This window comes from Ostrea edulis, chromosome 7, assembly GCF_947568905.1.
Source record: "Ostrea edulis chromosome 7, xbOstEdul1.1, whole genome shotgun sequence".
NCBI lineage: Eukaryota > Metazoa > Mollusca > Bivalvia > Ostreida > Ostreidae > Ostrea > Ostrea edulis.
Genome location: NC_079170.1, coordinates 8,485,184 through 8,498,530, shown reverse-complemented (window position 1 = coordinate 8,498,530; position 13,347 = coordinate 8,485,184). Strand labels below are relative to the sequence as shown.

General features: G+C 33.7%; 1 protein-coding gene across 3 annotated transcripts in view; it reads right to left on the bottom strand.

Annotated features, from left to right (window-relative positions):
* The window catches only part of LOC125655042 (Fanconi anemia group D2 protein-like), a 59,110-nt gene that overhangs the window by 17,960 nt on the left and 27,803 nt on the right, over positions 1-13,347 (bottom strand). For 2 of the 3 annotated variants that reach the window (XM_056143202.1, XM_056143204.1), the window contains 8 exons: positions 13,208-13,308; positions 4,984-5,208; positions 4,469-4,586; positions 3,089-3,158; positions 2,836-2,924; positions 2,409-2,490; positions 1,508-1,624; positions 632-760 (listed from right to left, as the gene is read on the bottom strand). In XM_056143202.1, coding sequence (XP_055999177.1) covers positions 632-760; positions 1,508-1,624; positions 2,409-2,490; positions 2,836-2,924; positions 3,089-3,158; positions 4,469-4,586; positions 4,984-5,208; positions 13,208-13,308 — 931 coding nt within the window. Of the gene's footprint in view, positions 1-631; positions 761-1,507; positions 1,625-2,364; positions 2,491-2,835; positions 2,925-3,088; positions 3,159-4,468; positions 4,587-4,983; positions 5,209-13,207; positions 13,309-13,347 lie in introns of all 3 variants that reach the window. The other variant, XM_056143203.1, reaches the window with a different exon arrangement.

Genomic DNA, 13,347 nt, shown 5'->3' with positions numbered 1-13,347 from the left:
ACAAAATTACGTGTATATCAACTTATGCATATACAGTCAAATCTCGTTATCTCACACTTGATAGGACCTAAAAAAAAAAAAAAAAAAAAAAAACTTTGAGATATCCAAGGATTTGATATATTGAGGGTAAAATATTGAAAGAATAAGTGGTTGGGACTTCTGAATCACATCGACACATCCAAGGTATTCCAGACACCAAAGTTCAACTGTATGATATTTTGCAAGTACAGTAATTATATTGATCTCACAAAACTAAATGTAAATCAAGTCAAATATATACACATCAGGCCTTGAGATCATAAACTCGTAAGTCTAAATTTCAAATTTAATAAACTTTTGAAATAATATTCCTAAACAAATAAAATTTTCATTGCATGTTTGCATTCATAGGGTTTTTTTTTTATGAACCAACAGTTTAAAAAACATTAGTGCAAGATATATCTACAGATACAAGTTATCAAAATTCTAACTAAAGTCTATTCTCAGTTTGTGGTCTTCAGGCCAGATGTGCAAATAAATGTGCACATTCAAGTCCATGTGCATGGTCAATCAAACATTTGTTATAAAGTACATGAATTTCAATGATTTCCGATGATGGATAACATACTGTATATAATTATGACGATCTAACCTGGAAGAACCCACTAGAACTCTCCAAATGTTCACATAAAGCTGGCAACAGTTTCACGACTTTCTTCACAATAAACTTCGGCGTGCACTGGTCCAGATGAGAAAATCCCACATTCTTGTCGGATTTACTCTGAAAATCGGTTACGTTTTAATAACTGACATTTTCTTTCCAATGTATAACTGCATAAACTTTACATGTACTATCAGTTACTACGCTTGTTAGTGACTTTCTACGGAAATATATCTGATTGATTGACCCGATACATTTCTGTAGGCAGACAGTAACAAATCTACTAACTGTCTTATCTTGTTATTTCTGTAGACAGACAGTAACAAATCTAATACGTGTCTTATCTTGTTATTTCTGTAGACAGACAGTAACAAATCTAATACGTGTCTTATCTTGTTGAGAACGATACCACAACATACAATTTATGATTACAAATCAGTCATAAATTTCTGCAGTGTTCCCAATCTAGATATTTGTTACTGTCTGTCTATAGAAATGTAGCAGGCAATCACATGAAACCTTTCATGTGATGATAGCAGTGACAGAGCAACATAGTCTTAAGATAAAATAACATCATACTAAATACTGACATGTTACAGCAGTACTTATAACATTATCAATTTCAATATCATAATTTTACCAGTATAATACACATACAGTTTTTTCCTTTTGTATACAATGCACATGTATTATGACCATTTTTACAAAAACACATGTACATGAATCCTAACCATGCTTTAAACCTGTCAAGAATATGTACATGTATTATATATCAACTGTTTGATCTATAAAGGTTTATAGTTATTTCCATCTTAATATCATATACTATCTGTTTGATCTAAAGATAAGATTTATAGTTATTCACACCTTGAGGAAAGACTTGCGTTTTGATGTGGAAGAAATCATCGCGTGAGAGAGTTTCCTCGTAAAGTCCTCCAGAAGAAATTCCAACTGAGGCGGCTGTATACGGAGTTCAGTCGTCGCCTAGACAACAGAAATTAGGCTGTTATATACATAATAGGTGACTGAATATGAAGTTCAGTCGTCGCCTGTACAACAGAAATTAGGCTGTTATATACATAATACGTGACTGTATACGGAGTTCAGTCGTCGCCAAGACAACAGAAATTAGGCTGTTATATACATAATAGGTGACTGAATATGAAGTTCAGTGGTCACCTGTACAACAGAAATTAGGCTGTTATATACATAATACGTGACTGTATACGGAGTTCAGTCGTCGCCAAGACAACAGAAGCAGTGTAAGTTAGGCTATTCAAAATTGTCTGAAAAATATATTGGAATTGGAAGCTCTTAGAGATTAGACTACCATGTTTAGCTTATATTTGCTGTAACTTAATTTTGAGCTAAAATAAAATAAATTGTTAAAAAGCTAATACTATTTTCAGTGACTTTGAGTATCTGGGATAACCTACCTTTGTGTTGAGCTCTGTATCCAGTGAAGACTTCGTAATCATACTTTTGTGTTGAGCTCTGTATACAGTGACTTTTGAGTATCTGGGATAACCTACCTTTGTGTTGAGCTCTGTATCCAGTGAAGACTTCGTAATCATACTTTTGTGTTGAGCTCTGTATACAGTGACTTTTGAGTATCTGGGATAACCTACCTTTGTGTTGAGCTCTGTATCCAGTGAAGACTTCGTAATCATACTTTTGTGTTGAGCTCTGTATACAGTGACTTTTGAGTATCTGGGATAACCTACCTTTGTGTTGAGCTCTGTATCCAGTGAAGACTTCGTAATCATACCTTTGTGTTGAGCTCTGTATCCAGCGAAGACTTTGTAATCATACCAGTGTGTAAGATGGTGAAAACACTGATGTCCAACTCCCTGCAGGAAAATGAAACACGCATCCATGAGCATTTTCTTTTGATTGAAAGTAAATCCTTATACAAGCGTGCTGTGATTTCTTGCTAACAACAACTTACGTTTTCCACGATATGTAAACTCTATGGGGGGACAACTCTTTCCTATAGCAAGATCTTTGAATGCCAATAATTCGAAATATTTAGGAGTAAGAATTTATGCAAATTTATTTTCAGCGAGTCAGAAATACACACAAATAAAGTGGTAATTGAATATGCACATGAAATTCCTGATATACAGCACAACTTTGGAATCCTAAAGTTATAAAGATGCAAGCAGTGTTCTTTTTAAGGAGACACATTGCAGTACCTGAAAAATGGTCTATAGTTTGCCATATCCACACATGGTCTTTCAGAAGTGTCTGATTTTTCTGGAATCTGCGATTCGTTCTGTGTGTCCTATTGAGATATACATAATGTACAGGCATTCCATAAAAATCAACTTCACTTAATACTATCAAAGGTTCATAACTCACAAGGTAATACTATCAAAGGTTCATAACTCACAAGGTATTTACAGAATGAATTATAACATTGTGCTGTTCATTGGTAATTCAGCTCACCAATTGCGAGGAATCTTTGCTGTTTTCATCGCTGTCGTCCACTCTCGTATTTTCTTTGTCCCCTTTCTTTCTGAAATTTTTCAATCACTGACACCATATCTCTTTGCATGATGATCATTTCCCACTTCATTTTTACAATACGGTTAAAAGAGAATTTATTTAAGTTACAGAATATGAGAAAGCCCAGACAAACAGAATCATTTATGAAAAAATATACAGTAAAGTCCATATATGTAAAATTTGTCTCTTTCATCATCTCAAGACTCATACAATGAACAAGAGGGTCATGGACCACCATGTTCAATCGGGTCTCCTCTCTCTTGTAAAACTGCAATTTGTATGCAAACCGAGACCCCACATCAAACCACAACATTTATAGCAGCTATTACAATAAATCTTCGCTAATTAATAGTGAAATCCAGCAGGATTATTTTGGATACTAAATGCCAGTCCACTTCAGCTCCAGGATCATAATCAATTACTACATAAATACATGCAAGATTAACAGTCTGACAAATGATGCCTTGTTCTTCACAAGATTTTTCCCACATATTCCCATGCAACACTTTGTGCCACTATTGTGGCCCAATCCTGACTCTGGGTTCCTTGATTCAGACAAACTTGTATCGACACTACAGAGGACGTTTGTGTTAAGAATATCATATAGTTAAACCTCATTATCTCAAACTCATTGAGACAGAAAAACTTCCGAGATATCCAAGGATTCAAGATATCAAGGGTAAAATACATAAAGAATAAGTGGTTGGGACTTTCAAATCATTTCGACATATCCATGGTATTCGAGATATCAGTGTTCCAGATACTGAAGTTCAACAGTAATTCATTAATGTTCCTAAACTTTGAAGAAAAACTTTGTGCCCTTATTGTGGCCTGTTCCTAAGCCTGGAAAGCCTTATCAGAACAGAGGATCTTTACTACATGAGGACCAATTGTAGTCCTGTTTTTCTTGAGAAGAAAGACTTTGAATAGATATTGTGGCACATTTGAGACTTGGGCCATAATTACAGTCGAGAGTATGCAATGTTAGAAAATTACCACATACACATTACATGTATGTTTTGTCTGTTCGTATTCCAGGATTCTTCACCAGCAGATTATTAAATGCAACACCTGATTTTTACTACATGTATTTCCTAATTATCTCCCCTTGGAATATGGTGTGGTTTAATAGTAGGAAAAATTTTAATCCCATGAGGAAAGATTGTTCTGTTGCAAGTAAAGTTGAAATTGGCTCTATAGCTCCAGAGGAGTTGAAAATATGAAAAGTTAACATGACATAGTTAAATAATAGAAAGATCACTCAACTTTTATGCTCGGGTTAGCTAAAATCAAAATAAGAAAATTTATATTGATAATTACTTTTTAACAGGTTTTCTACCCTTCTTTTTGCCATCTGTGTTCGTATTGACTGGAACACTCAGCACTGGATTCTCGTACCAGTCAAAGGTCGCGGGCGGAGGCCTAAACTGCGGGTGGACTACAAACAATAATTTCATTGTTGTTTTTAAAGACAATCTAAATGAATGATAACTAATCAGATCTTTAATTGTAACATTGTGTTTGCAATCTTTAAAGAACAAGATGTTTGTGTGAAGCACAGTGCTCCAAATGATGAAAAATTCCCCAGAAAATGAAACAATAAACAGTAACAACACCCCACCCCACCCCACCCTAACCCCTTTCATCTTTGATCTCATGAGCATTAAAAATTATTACTAAATCAAAATTGTATAAGTTATAAGTTTTGAAATGCTTCTAATAAACTTTAATTTTTCTTTACTATACATAATAAACTTGTTAAAATTTTCTATATCACAGTCAATATTTTCTTTCAATACTTCTAACAACAATCCCACATATTGCTGAGCACTAACCTGATAAGCATTGCTCCAGTGTTTTGGACACTTCTGTGATGTTGTGAAGTCGAGTGATGACTTTGCCTTTCATTTCTGGGTCAATTTGGGTGGCAAATGCATTCACAACTTCCCGAAACCAGTTCAGGGCGTGAAATAGCGAAGTGCAGATAACGTCCTTCTCCTTCATGGAGAGAGACTCCATTTTGTCCATCACTTCCGACTTTGGTAAAAAGATTGGGCATCCTGCAGAAAGTTCAGAATATTGAAAATGAGAGAAAGAGAGAGAGCGCGAGAGTGTGTGTGTTAGAGTTATCTCACTTGCCTATTGTGCAAAGTCACATCTTGAGTTATCTTCCTTGGTTGTTTTAAAATATCATCAATTACAATTCAAATTTTATCAATTTTAATCAAATACCACAACAAAATTCATTAGATTTAAAATTGTATAATTTACTTTCAAAATATTTAAACTACTACTCCAAACTGAATTATTACCTATTTGATAAGTTGATATTTTTTGTAAAACATGAAATAAATAAATAATTCTGTAAAACAAAACACAATTTTATTCCAGTTGAAATTTTATGCTTAATATATGATGACTGAGTGCTCTGATTTTCGTGAAGAGATTTTCACTCGCCGTACTGATATTAAGCATTTACTTAGGTCAGATTATAAACACAACAAACACTAAATAAGTAAGTCTATATCGTTGACTGTCCTATAATGGCATATAACACCTATAATGTCCTGTAACAAACAGCGACCTTTTGTTACGTGTGGTCGTTTCCAGGTGTAGATCGTGTCATCAATTTCGCCGTAGTGTTTGCAAACATATATAGAGTATGTCTTCAAATTTTTTCCAATAATGAACTACTAGAAGGAGAGTATGCAAAAAATCAACACGGCACCCCAAAAATAAGCCCATTTACTTATTACTTTTTCAAGCAAACTTTCAAATTAATATAAAGTATACCAAAAGTCTATAAATCTACACTATGTATTTTATTCATTGACGTTTAGTTGCACATTCCTCTTGTAAATATGTTTTTACTGTAACAAACTTTTGGCAAACTTATATTAACAATGGTCACCGAAATAGGCGACGTCACTGTTTTAGGACCACAAAGTGACATGTTTTTTTGTTACGAAAATATGTTCAATTAACGTACCAATGGATTTGGAATTTTTCGATGAAAGTAAAGGAATTCAATTACATTAAAGGTAGGGGTGTTTTTTATTTATTTAATCCAAGAGATTTAAGAGAAAATCACGGTTTATCACTAAGGTCACCGAAACTGGTCAGACAACAATACTTTGTGTTTTACAATTCTGAAAATAACAACTTTGCTATATCGGAGGTCACGTGACGAGCAAGAGAAGAACGGCTGTGTTCTTTTTGCTCCGTCGTTTTTGACAGTTTTCGCACAATTCTATGGGATTTGCAAAAAAAATCGGTACCGTTTGTGTGCAGCGTATATACTCTGACTCAGGATAGTCTTTTTGGAGTGTTTTTCTGAAGTTTTGTATGTTTTATACTGTGTTTACTTTGTGAATACTGAGTATCTACTCACGATCAGCTCACGCTCTTAATCTAAGTGTGTTCTACCAGACGTGTACAACTCCAAGTATGGCCATGGAATGTACACAAAAACCAGTGTACTTAAGAAACAGGGATATTCAGACTGAAAAGAACAAATATATATCGGACTATGATATTGCAGTAGCAGCAAGTGCTAAAGTGAACGATGTTTACTGTGTGCAACGCGACAGAGACCTTTGGCGAATCTATGTTAAGTCGCCTGAAAGCAGGATGCAACTTGTGAATACTGGTTTTGAACTGGGAAGTAGATCTATCCAGGTTTTTGATACTAACCCATATTCAGCAGGAACGGAAAATCCGAATGAGAAAGTGATAAGAGTGCTTATCAAAGGCCTACCAATATCTGTCGATGACAATTGTGTATCAAAAATATTAGAAAAACATGGTGCAAAGCTCACAAGTGACATCAAGCTAGAGAAGATCAGACACCCCATTTCACACAGGATGACTGATTTCCATAATGGTAACAGGTTCGTCTACATGTCGCCCATGGACGGGAAATTTCTACCAAGAACTACTACCTGTGCGGGCCTAAGATGTACCATCGTTCATAAGGGTCAACCCAGCAGGGAGACAAAAAAGCAGTGTACTAACTGCTGGGCGGACAATCACTACAAAAACAATTGTGAGTATGAGGCATGTTGTAGGATCTGCAAGGAGCCAGGACATTCACCGGGATCCAAGCAATGCAAACTATATGTGACAGAGCAGGAGGACGTGGTGGCTTTTGCGGGACAGGATAACCCGTTATCCAACTTTTTCCCCACGGAGCTGAAAATTTTTGGGGCAACATACTCGTCTGCCGAACAAGCTTTTCAACACGTGAAAGCAATGCGTTCTGGCGATCTCAACAAAGCGGAATCCATAAGTAATGCAGAGACTGCTCTCGACGCAAAACGGATTGGAAATCAAATCCTTGTCTCCGATGCATGGTTGGATTCTCGGGATGAAGTTATGAGGGAGATTTTGGAGTCCAAAATCAAGCAGTGTGAAGAATTCCGCGAGGCGCTTGGTAAAATCAAGAAAACCAACATCTTGGCCGAGGCAACGTGGGACACATACTGGGGAACGGGGCTAAACAATGTAGGAACCATTCATACTGTTATGCAGCGATGGCCCGGCCAAAACAAGCTCGGACGCATGCTAGACAATCTGGCGAGACAGATGCAGGTAAACAGATCAAATTCGAAGCAACGGAGCGGAACCCGAGCCAGCAACAAGTCTACGTCAGGAAAGTAAACAGCCAATAAATGAATAGATTGAGATTTATTTCTGTTAATTGTAGAGGGCTAAATACCACTGAAAAGCGTACTAAATTAAACACATGGATTTCAGATAGTCATTTTGACATTATTCTTTTACAGGAAACGCATTATATTGAAAAAAATACTATTGCTTATAATGCTAGATGGTTTGGAAAAGCAATACATTGTTATTCAGACTCGCCCTACAGTAGAGGGGTCTCCATTCTTTTTCGAAAGAATTTGGCGTATGAAATATTGAATATCCATAAATCTAACGATGGAAGAAAGTTACTACTAAATATTAAATTTGACGACAAGATTATAACAATAATAAACATATATGCACCAAATGATATAAATGCAAAGTATGGCTTTTTTAAACGTATGAATATTTGGATAAAAAAACATGCGGAGTGTCAAGAGAACATGCTCATAGGGGGTGATTTCAATTGTTCTTTAGATGAAAATAAACAAGACAAAAGTGTGAATATTTTAAATAGTATCCTAAATAAGTTGGAGCTCATAGACCTGTGGAAAAAAGTTAAACCAAATAATAAAGGATATACCTGGTGCAATGGTGAAAATATAGCTACGAGTAGAATCGATTACATTTTTATCTCAAAGTCTTTTTGTTATCAATGTGAATCTTTTTGTCTACAAAAAATCCCAGGGTCTCATTCAAATGGTGTTAGATTGTCAGATCATTTAAGTCTACAGTTCTGTCTGATTATAAATGAAAAATTAAGAGGACCGGGCTATTGGAAATTTAATGTCTCGCTGATAAAAAACCAGGACTTCGTCGAAGAAATGAAAAAATATCTATCAAATTACACTTTCAATGAAGTAGAACCGCATGAATCATGGGAAACTCTAAAAAGAAACATAAAAATATTCTGTATAGACTTTTCAAAGAAAATAAATAAATCATATAAAAGTAAGTTAGCCTATTTACAATCGGAAATCAAAAAAATTGAGGAATTACCTGCGGATAATATTGACATGAATCAAAAACGAAATTTAGAAAATGAATTATCAAAGCTTGTAGATAAAAAAGCAAAAGGTGCACAGGTTAGGTCTAGGGCCAATTGGATAGAACAAGGAGAAAAGAATACCTCGTACTTCTTAAATTTAGAAAAGAGAAGACAAATAAATAATGTAGTTAAAGCTTTAAGAGAAGAAACTGGTGATATCATACTCGATGATGATGACATACTAAACAATATGTGCAATTTTTATGAAAATTTATATAGAACAAATAATATACAAACCACGGATATCAACGAATATATAAATGCTATAGACTTAGAATTTACATTGAAAGATAAGGAGAAAAATGAATTAGAAATATTTCCCTCACTTCAGGAATGCTCAGAGGCACTCTTAAATATGAAAAGCAATAAATCTCCTGGTCTGGATGGAATACCATGTGAATTTTATCAAACATTTTGGGAAGAAATAAAACAATATTTCTATTGTGTTTTACAAAGTATTTTTGATTTAAATACAATGTCTTTTACGCAGAGATTATCATTGATTACTTTGATTTATAAGAAAGGAGACGAACAAAACCTAGGAAATTATAGACCAATTAGCCTTACCAACACAGACTATAAAATAATAGCTTTTGTATTCGCCAGGCGTTTACGAAAACTGCTAGATGATTTGATATCAATAAATCAAACAGCTTATATAAAAGGAAGAAATATCGCACTAAATGCAAGATTAATTTTGGACATTTTTGATTATTGTGAAGAAAATAATCAAGAACTTATACTTTTATTTTTAGACTTTCAGAAAGCCTTTGATTCAATTGAGTGGAATTTTATGTTTGAAATACTGAAAAGATTTAACTTTGGAGAAAATTTTATTAAATGGGTTCACATCTTATATGCAAATCCAATCTTCAGAATAAAAAATAATGGATGGATATCTAAAACTTGCATGATGCATAGGGGAATAAGGCAGGGATGTCCGGTATCAGCAGTCTTGTTTCTCTTTGTGGCTGAAATATTAGGAATTTCAATAAGAAACAATCCCAGCATACATGGGTTTCAAAAAGAAGGAATGGAAAAAGACATTAAGATAATACAGCATGCCGATGATTCTACCCTTCCAATGGAAAATGAAAAGTCTTTAAAGAAGGCCCTCGAGGCGATAAGTAATTTTAGTAATGTTTCGGGTATGAGATTAAATATGTCAAAAACAGAATGCATATTAACTGGACCTTTAAAAAACAGATTTAAGAAAATTCATAATGTTTATGTAAATGTTTCATGTGTAAAAGCATTAGGTGTATATATTGGCCATGATAAAGAAATGTGCCTGAGAAATAATTGGACAAAAATCACCAGCGATGTAGAGAAACTTTTTGAATCTTGGAAAACAAGAAACTTAACCATTTTTGGCAAAGTTTGCATAATTAAAAGTCTTGCAATATCTAAAATTATATATATAGCTTCGATATTAAACCTACCAGATTCAAACATTATCAAAGAAATTCAAAGACTTATTTACAATTTCATTTGGAATAAGAGAGATAGAATAAAAAGAAATACATTAATCGGAAATATCATTAGTGGAGGCATTGGAGTTGTAGATATCTTATCAAAAATTAAATCTTTAAGAATATCATGGATTAAGAAAATATTAGATAAAAGAAATCCATTATACCATTTTGTGAATAGCATATGTTTGGAAAACAATTATGATCTTGACTATTTAAGTAAAACAAATATCACTAATATCAAACAGTATGAGATAATGGAGGGATTTCCTATGTTTTACAAGGAAATGTTCGCATCTTTTAATGAATGCAAGGGTAGAAACAGGCTAGATTGTTTGAACAATATACTGAGGGAGCCATTATGGAGTAATAATATTGTGGTATTTAAAAATAAACCTATATTTCTAAAATCATGGCTAAAGAGTGGTCTGAAATACGTGATTGACGTGGTGGATGAGAATGGTATTAAGCCGATGGAATGGTTTATAGATAAATTGATTTGCAAGAAAAACTGGATTTGTGAATATAATATTGTAAAAAATGCCATAGGAAAATTACTACAACCTTTCGATGTTCAAAATATAATATATGAAAATGTACATATAAAAGATAATTCATACTTTCTACTGCTAAATCAGGGAATTGTACATGTGAAAGATTTCTCAAGTAAAATGTTCTATGATATTTATCGGGATAAGAAATTTGTACCTCCTCTACACTAAAATTTTTATTCTAAAAGCTTCAATGTTTCAAAACAGTCTTGGAGTGCAATATATAAACAAAAAATATGTAATATCTTTGATACCCACATTGCTGATTTCAATTACAAGTTGTTGAACAATCTAACCAGCAACCGAGTTATGTTAAAGAAATGGAAAGTTACTGATACGGATTTATGTTCACTATGTAAGGAAAAAGAAGATAATGAGCATCTGGTACTGAAATGTAAAAATGTTTGTGAAATTTGGAAAATCGTTGAGAAAACATTGAATTTTCAAGTTTCATGGAAAAACATTGTTCTTGGTTTTTTTTGGGAAATCAATGAGAAAACAGTATTTTTAAATAATCTTTTATCACTAATTGCATGTAAAATTTACAAATATAAAATGTATTGTAGAATATTAAAAAAAAGAGAGCAATCTTATGACATTCGAAAGAATGTAAAGGGAATCCTTGAATTCAATGTATCTGTATACAAAAAATTAAACAAGGTATCTTTTTCGCATATTCTTGATAGTATTGTAAAAAAATTATAGTCTTATATATTTATATTACAAATTGTGTTGCATGCTATTCATATCATGTACAAATAAAGTAAAGGGAAATGATCTGCCTTCCCTTTTACATGACTACCCAGGGTCAAAATAGACTTTTTGGAGTGTGAGAAGGGCCCTTTGGGTAGTTGTCACGAAATACTTTAATATCCTCTAGAAATGATGTACATGTATTTATATTTGTATAACTTTGTTCTCATATGATTATATAATCTTGTATTTCTCTCAGGTTTTTTTTCCTTCTTCTACATCCTGCGAGATGTAATAGGGAATATATATTGTTATTTAGGTGGAGCTTAGTTAGTGCCCCATCCCTGGCAGCTTTCCACACTTTTTTTTCTTCTATCGTTTAGTCTATTTGTTATATGTTATAGTGATAGGTCTGGGAAATAAAAATGTCATAAGCCAAAAAAAAAAAAAAAAAAAAAAAAAAACTTTGCTATATCGCTTTCTGCGATTTATATTCCATAAAACACATCCTGTGTGCCTTATTTACGCTCACAAGTCTCGTGATGGCTACTTTTATGTCTTCCAGATTGAAGCATTCTTTTTTTTTTTTAAGGTCTGGCTGTCGCTTTGTATGTCTGCTATTAAACATGAGATCCTCCTACATGTATTGTGTGCACGCTTTACTCTAACAGCAGCTTTGGCAGTGAAGCAAGATCCCCAATACACAGTCATACTATAATGTGAACCTCCACCACCCCACAAGTACATCATGATACCCCCTACAGAACATCAGCTTCTGTTTGTTTTAAAAATATCTATTTTCAATTTATTGAAGTTTCTTCTTTTTCAGGACTTAAAGAATATCCTTGCATGTCCCAAATGAAAATTGACTGTTTTTTCCCAAATTCTGATTGAAAATTTCCCCAATTATCTGACAGCTTAAAAGCATAGTAAAACTGGTAACTACATGTGATGTTATGTAAAATCTGCAACATCTTGGGAATGAGATATCTAATAGGATGTATAAAGTTCGCCTATCTAAAATGAAATATAAGCACATTATTAAACACAAAATAATAATTTTTGTTTCATTTTATTAACAGAATACTGTAGTATTCATATCCAACATAAAAACTCGAGTATGTGTACCTTTAATCACGATAGACTGTATTTTGTTTTTCTACCTACAATGCATTATTTTTTATTTAAGTTAGGACTTTTCTTAAAATAACAGTTTTTCTACATAAAATTCCCTATATATAAGATACCAGACAGTCCATTAAGCCCCGTTTTTTCCCTTTTCTTTCGACATCCATATAAAAGCAATTTATCTGATTCACTATTGGATGTCATCAAAATGCAGAGAATTGCTTTTACAATGGCAAGGAATATAATCATTAAAAATGTCTTTTTCAATGAATTGATTGCCACATGAGGAAATCCGTGAGATTATAATCTCCTGTCACAAGAAAAAAAAATAAAAAAGGGGGGGGGGGGGGGGGGGGGGGGGGGGGGGGGGGCAAAGACCAAACTCAAGGAGTCTTCTAAAGAATCCTTGAAAACTCAAATGTATGCAAGTTTTATACCATGTTGTCGGTGAGAAGTAAATGATGTAATGGAAAATGTCTCAACATAAAAATATTTTGACTGAGGTGAAGTTTTCTCTTACCAAGAAGGGCATCGATGTTGTCGAGGTTTCGATTCTGTCGTTGTTCACACATGCGAAGCAATCGAAAATGTGGGGACAAACAAATGGGATCCAGGCTATCCCTGAAAGTCAATTTTCATGATCAATGAATTCAAATACAA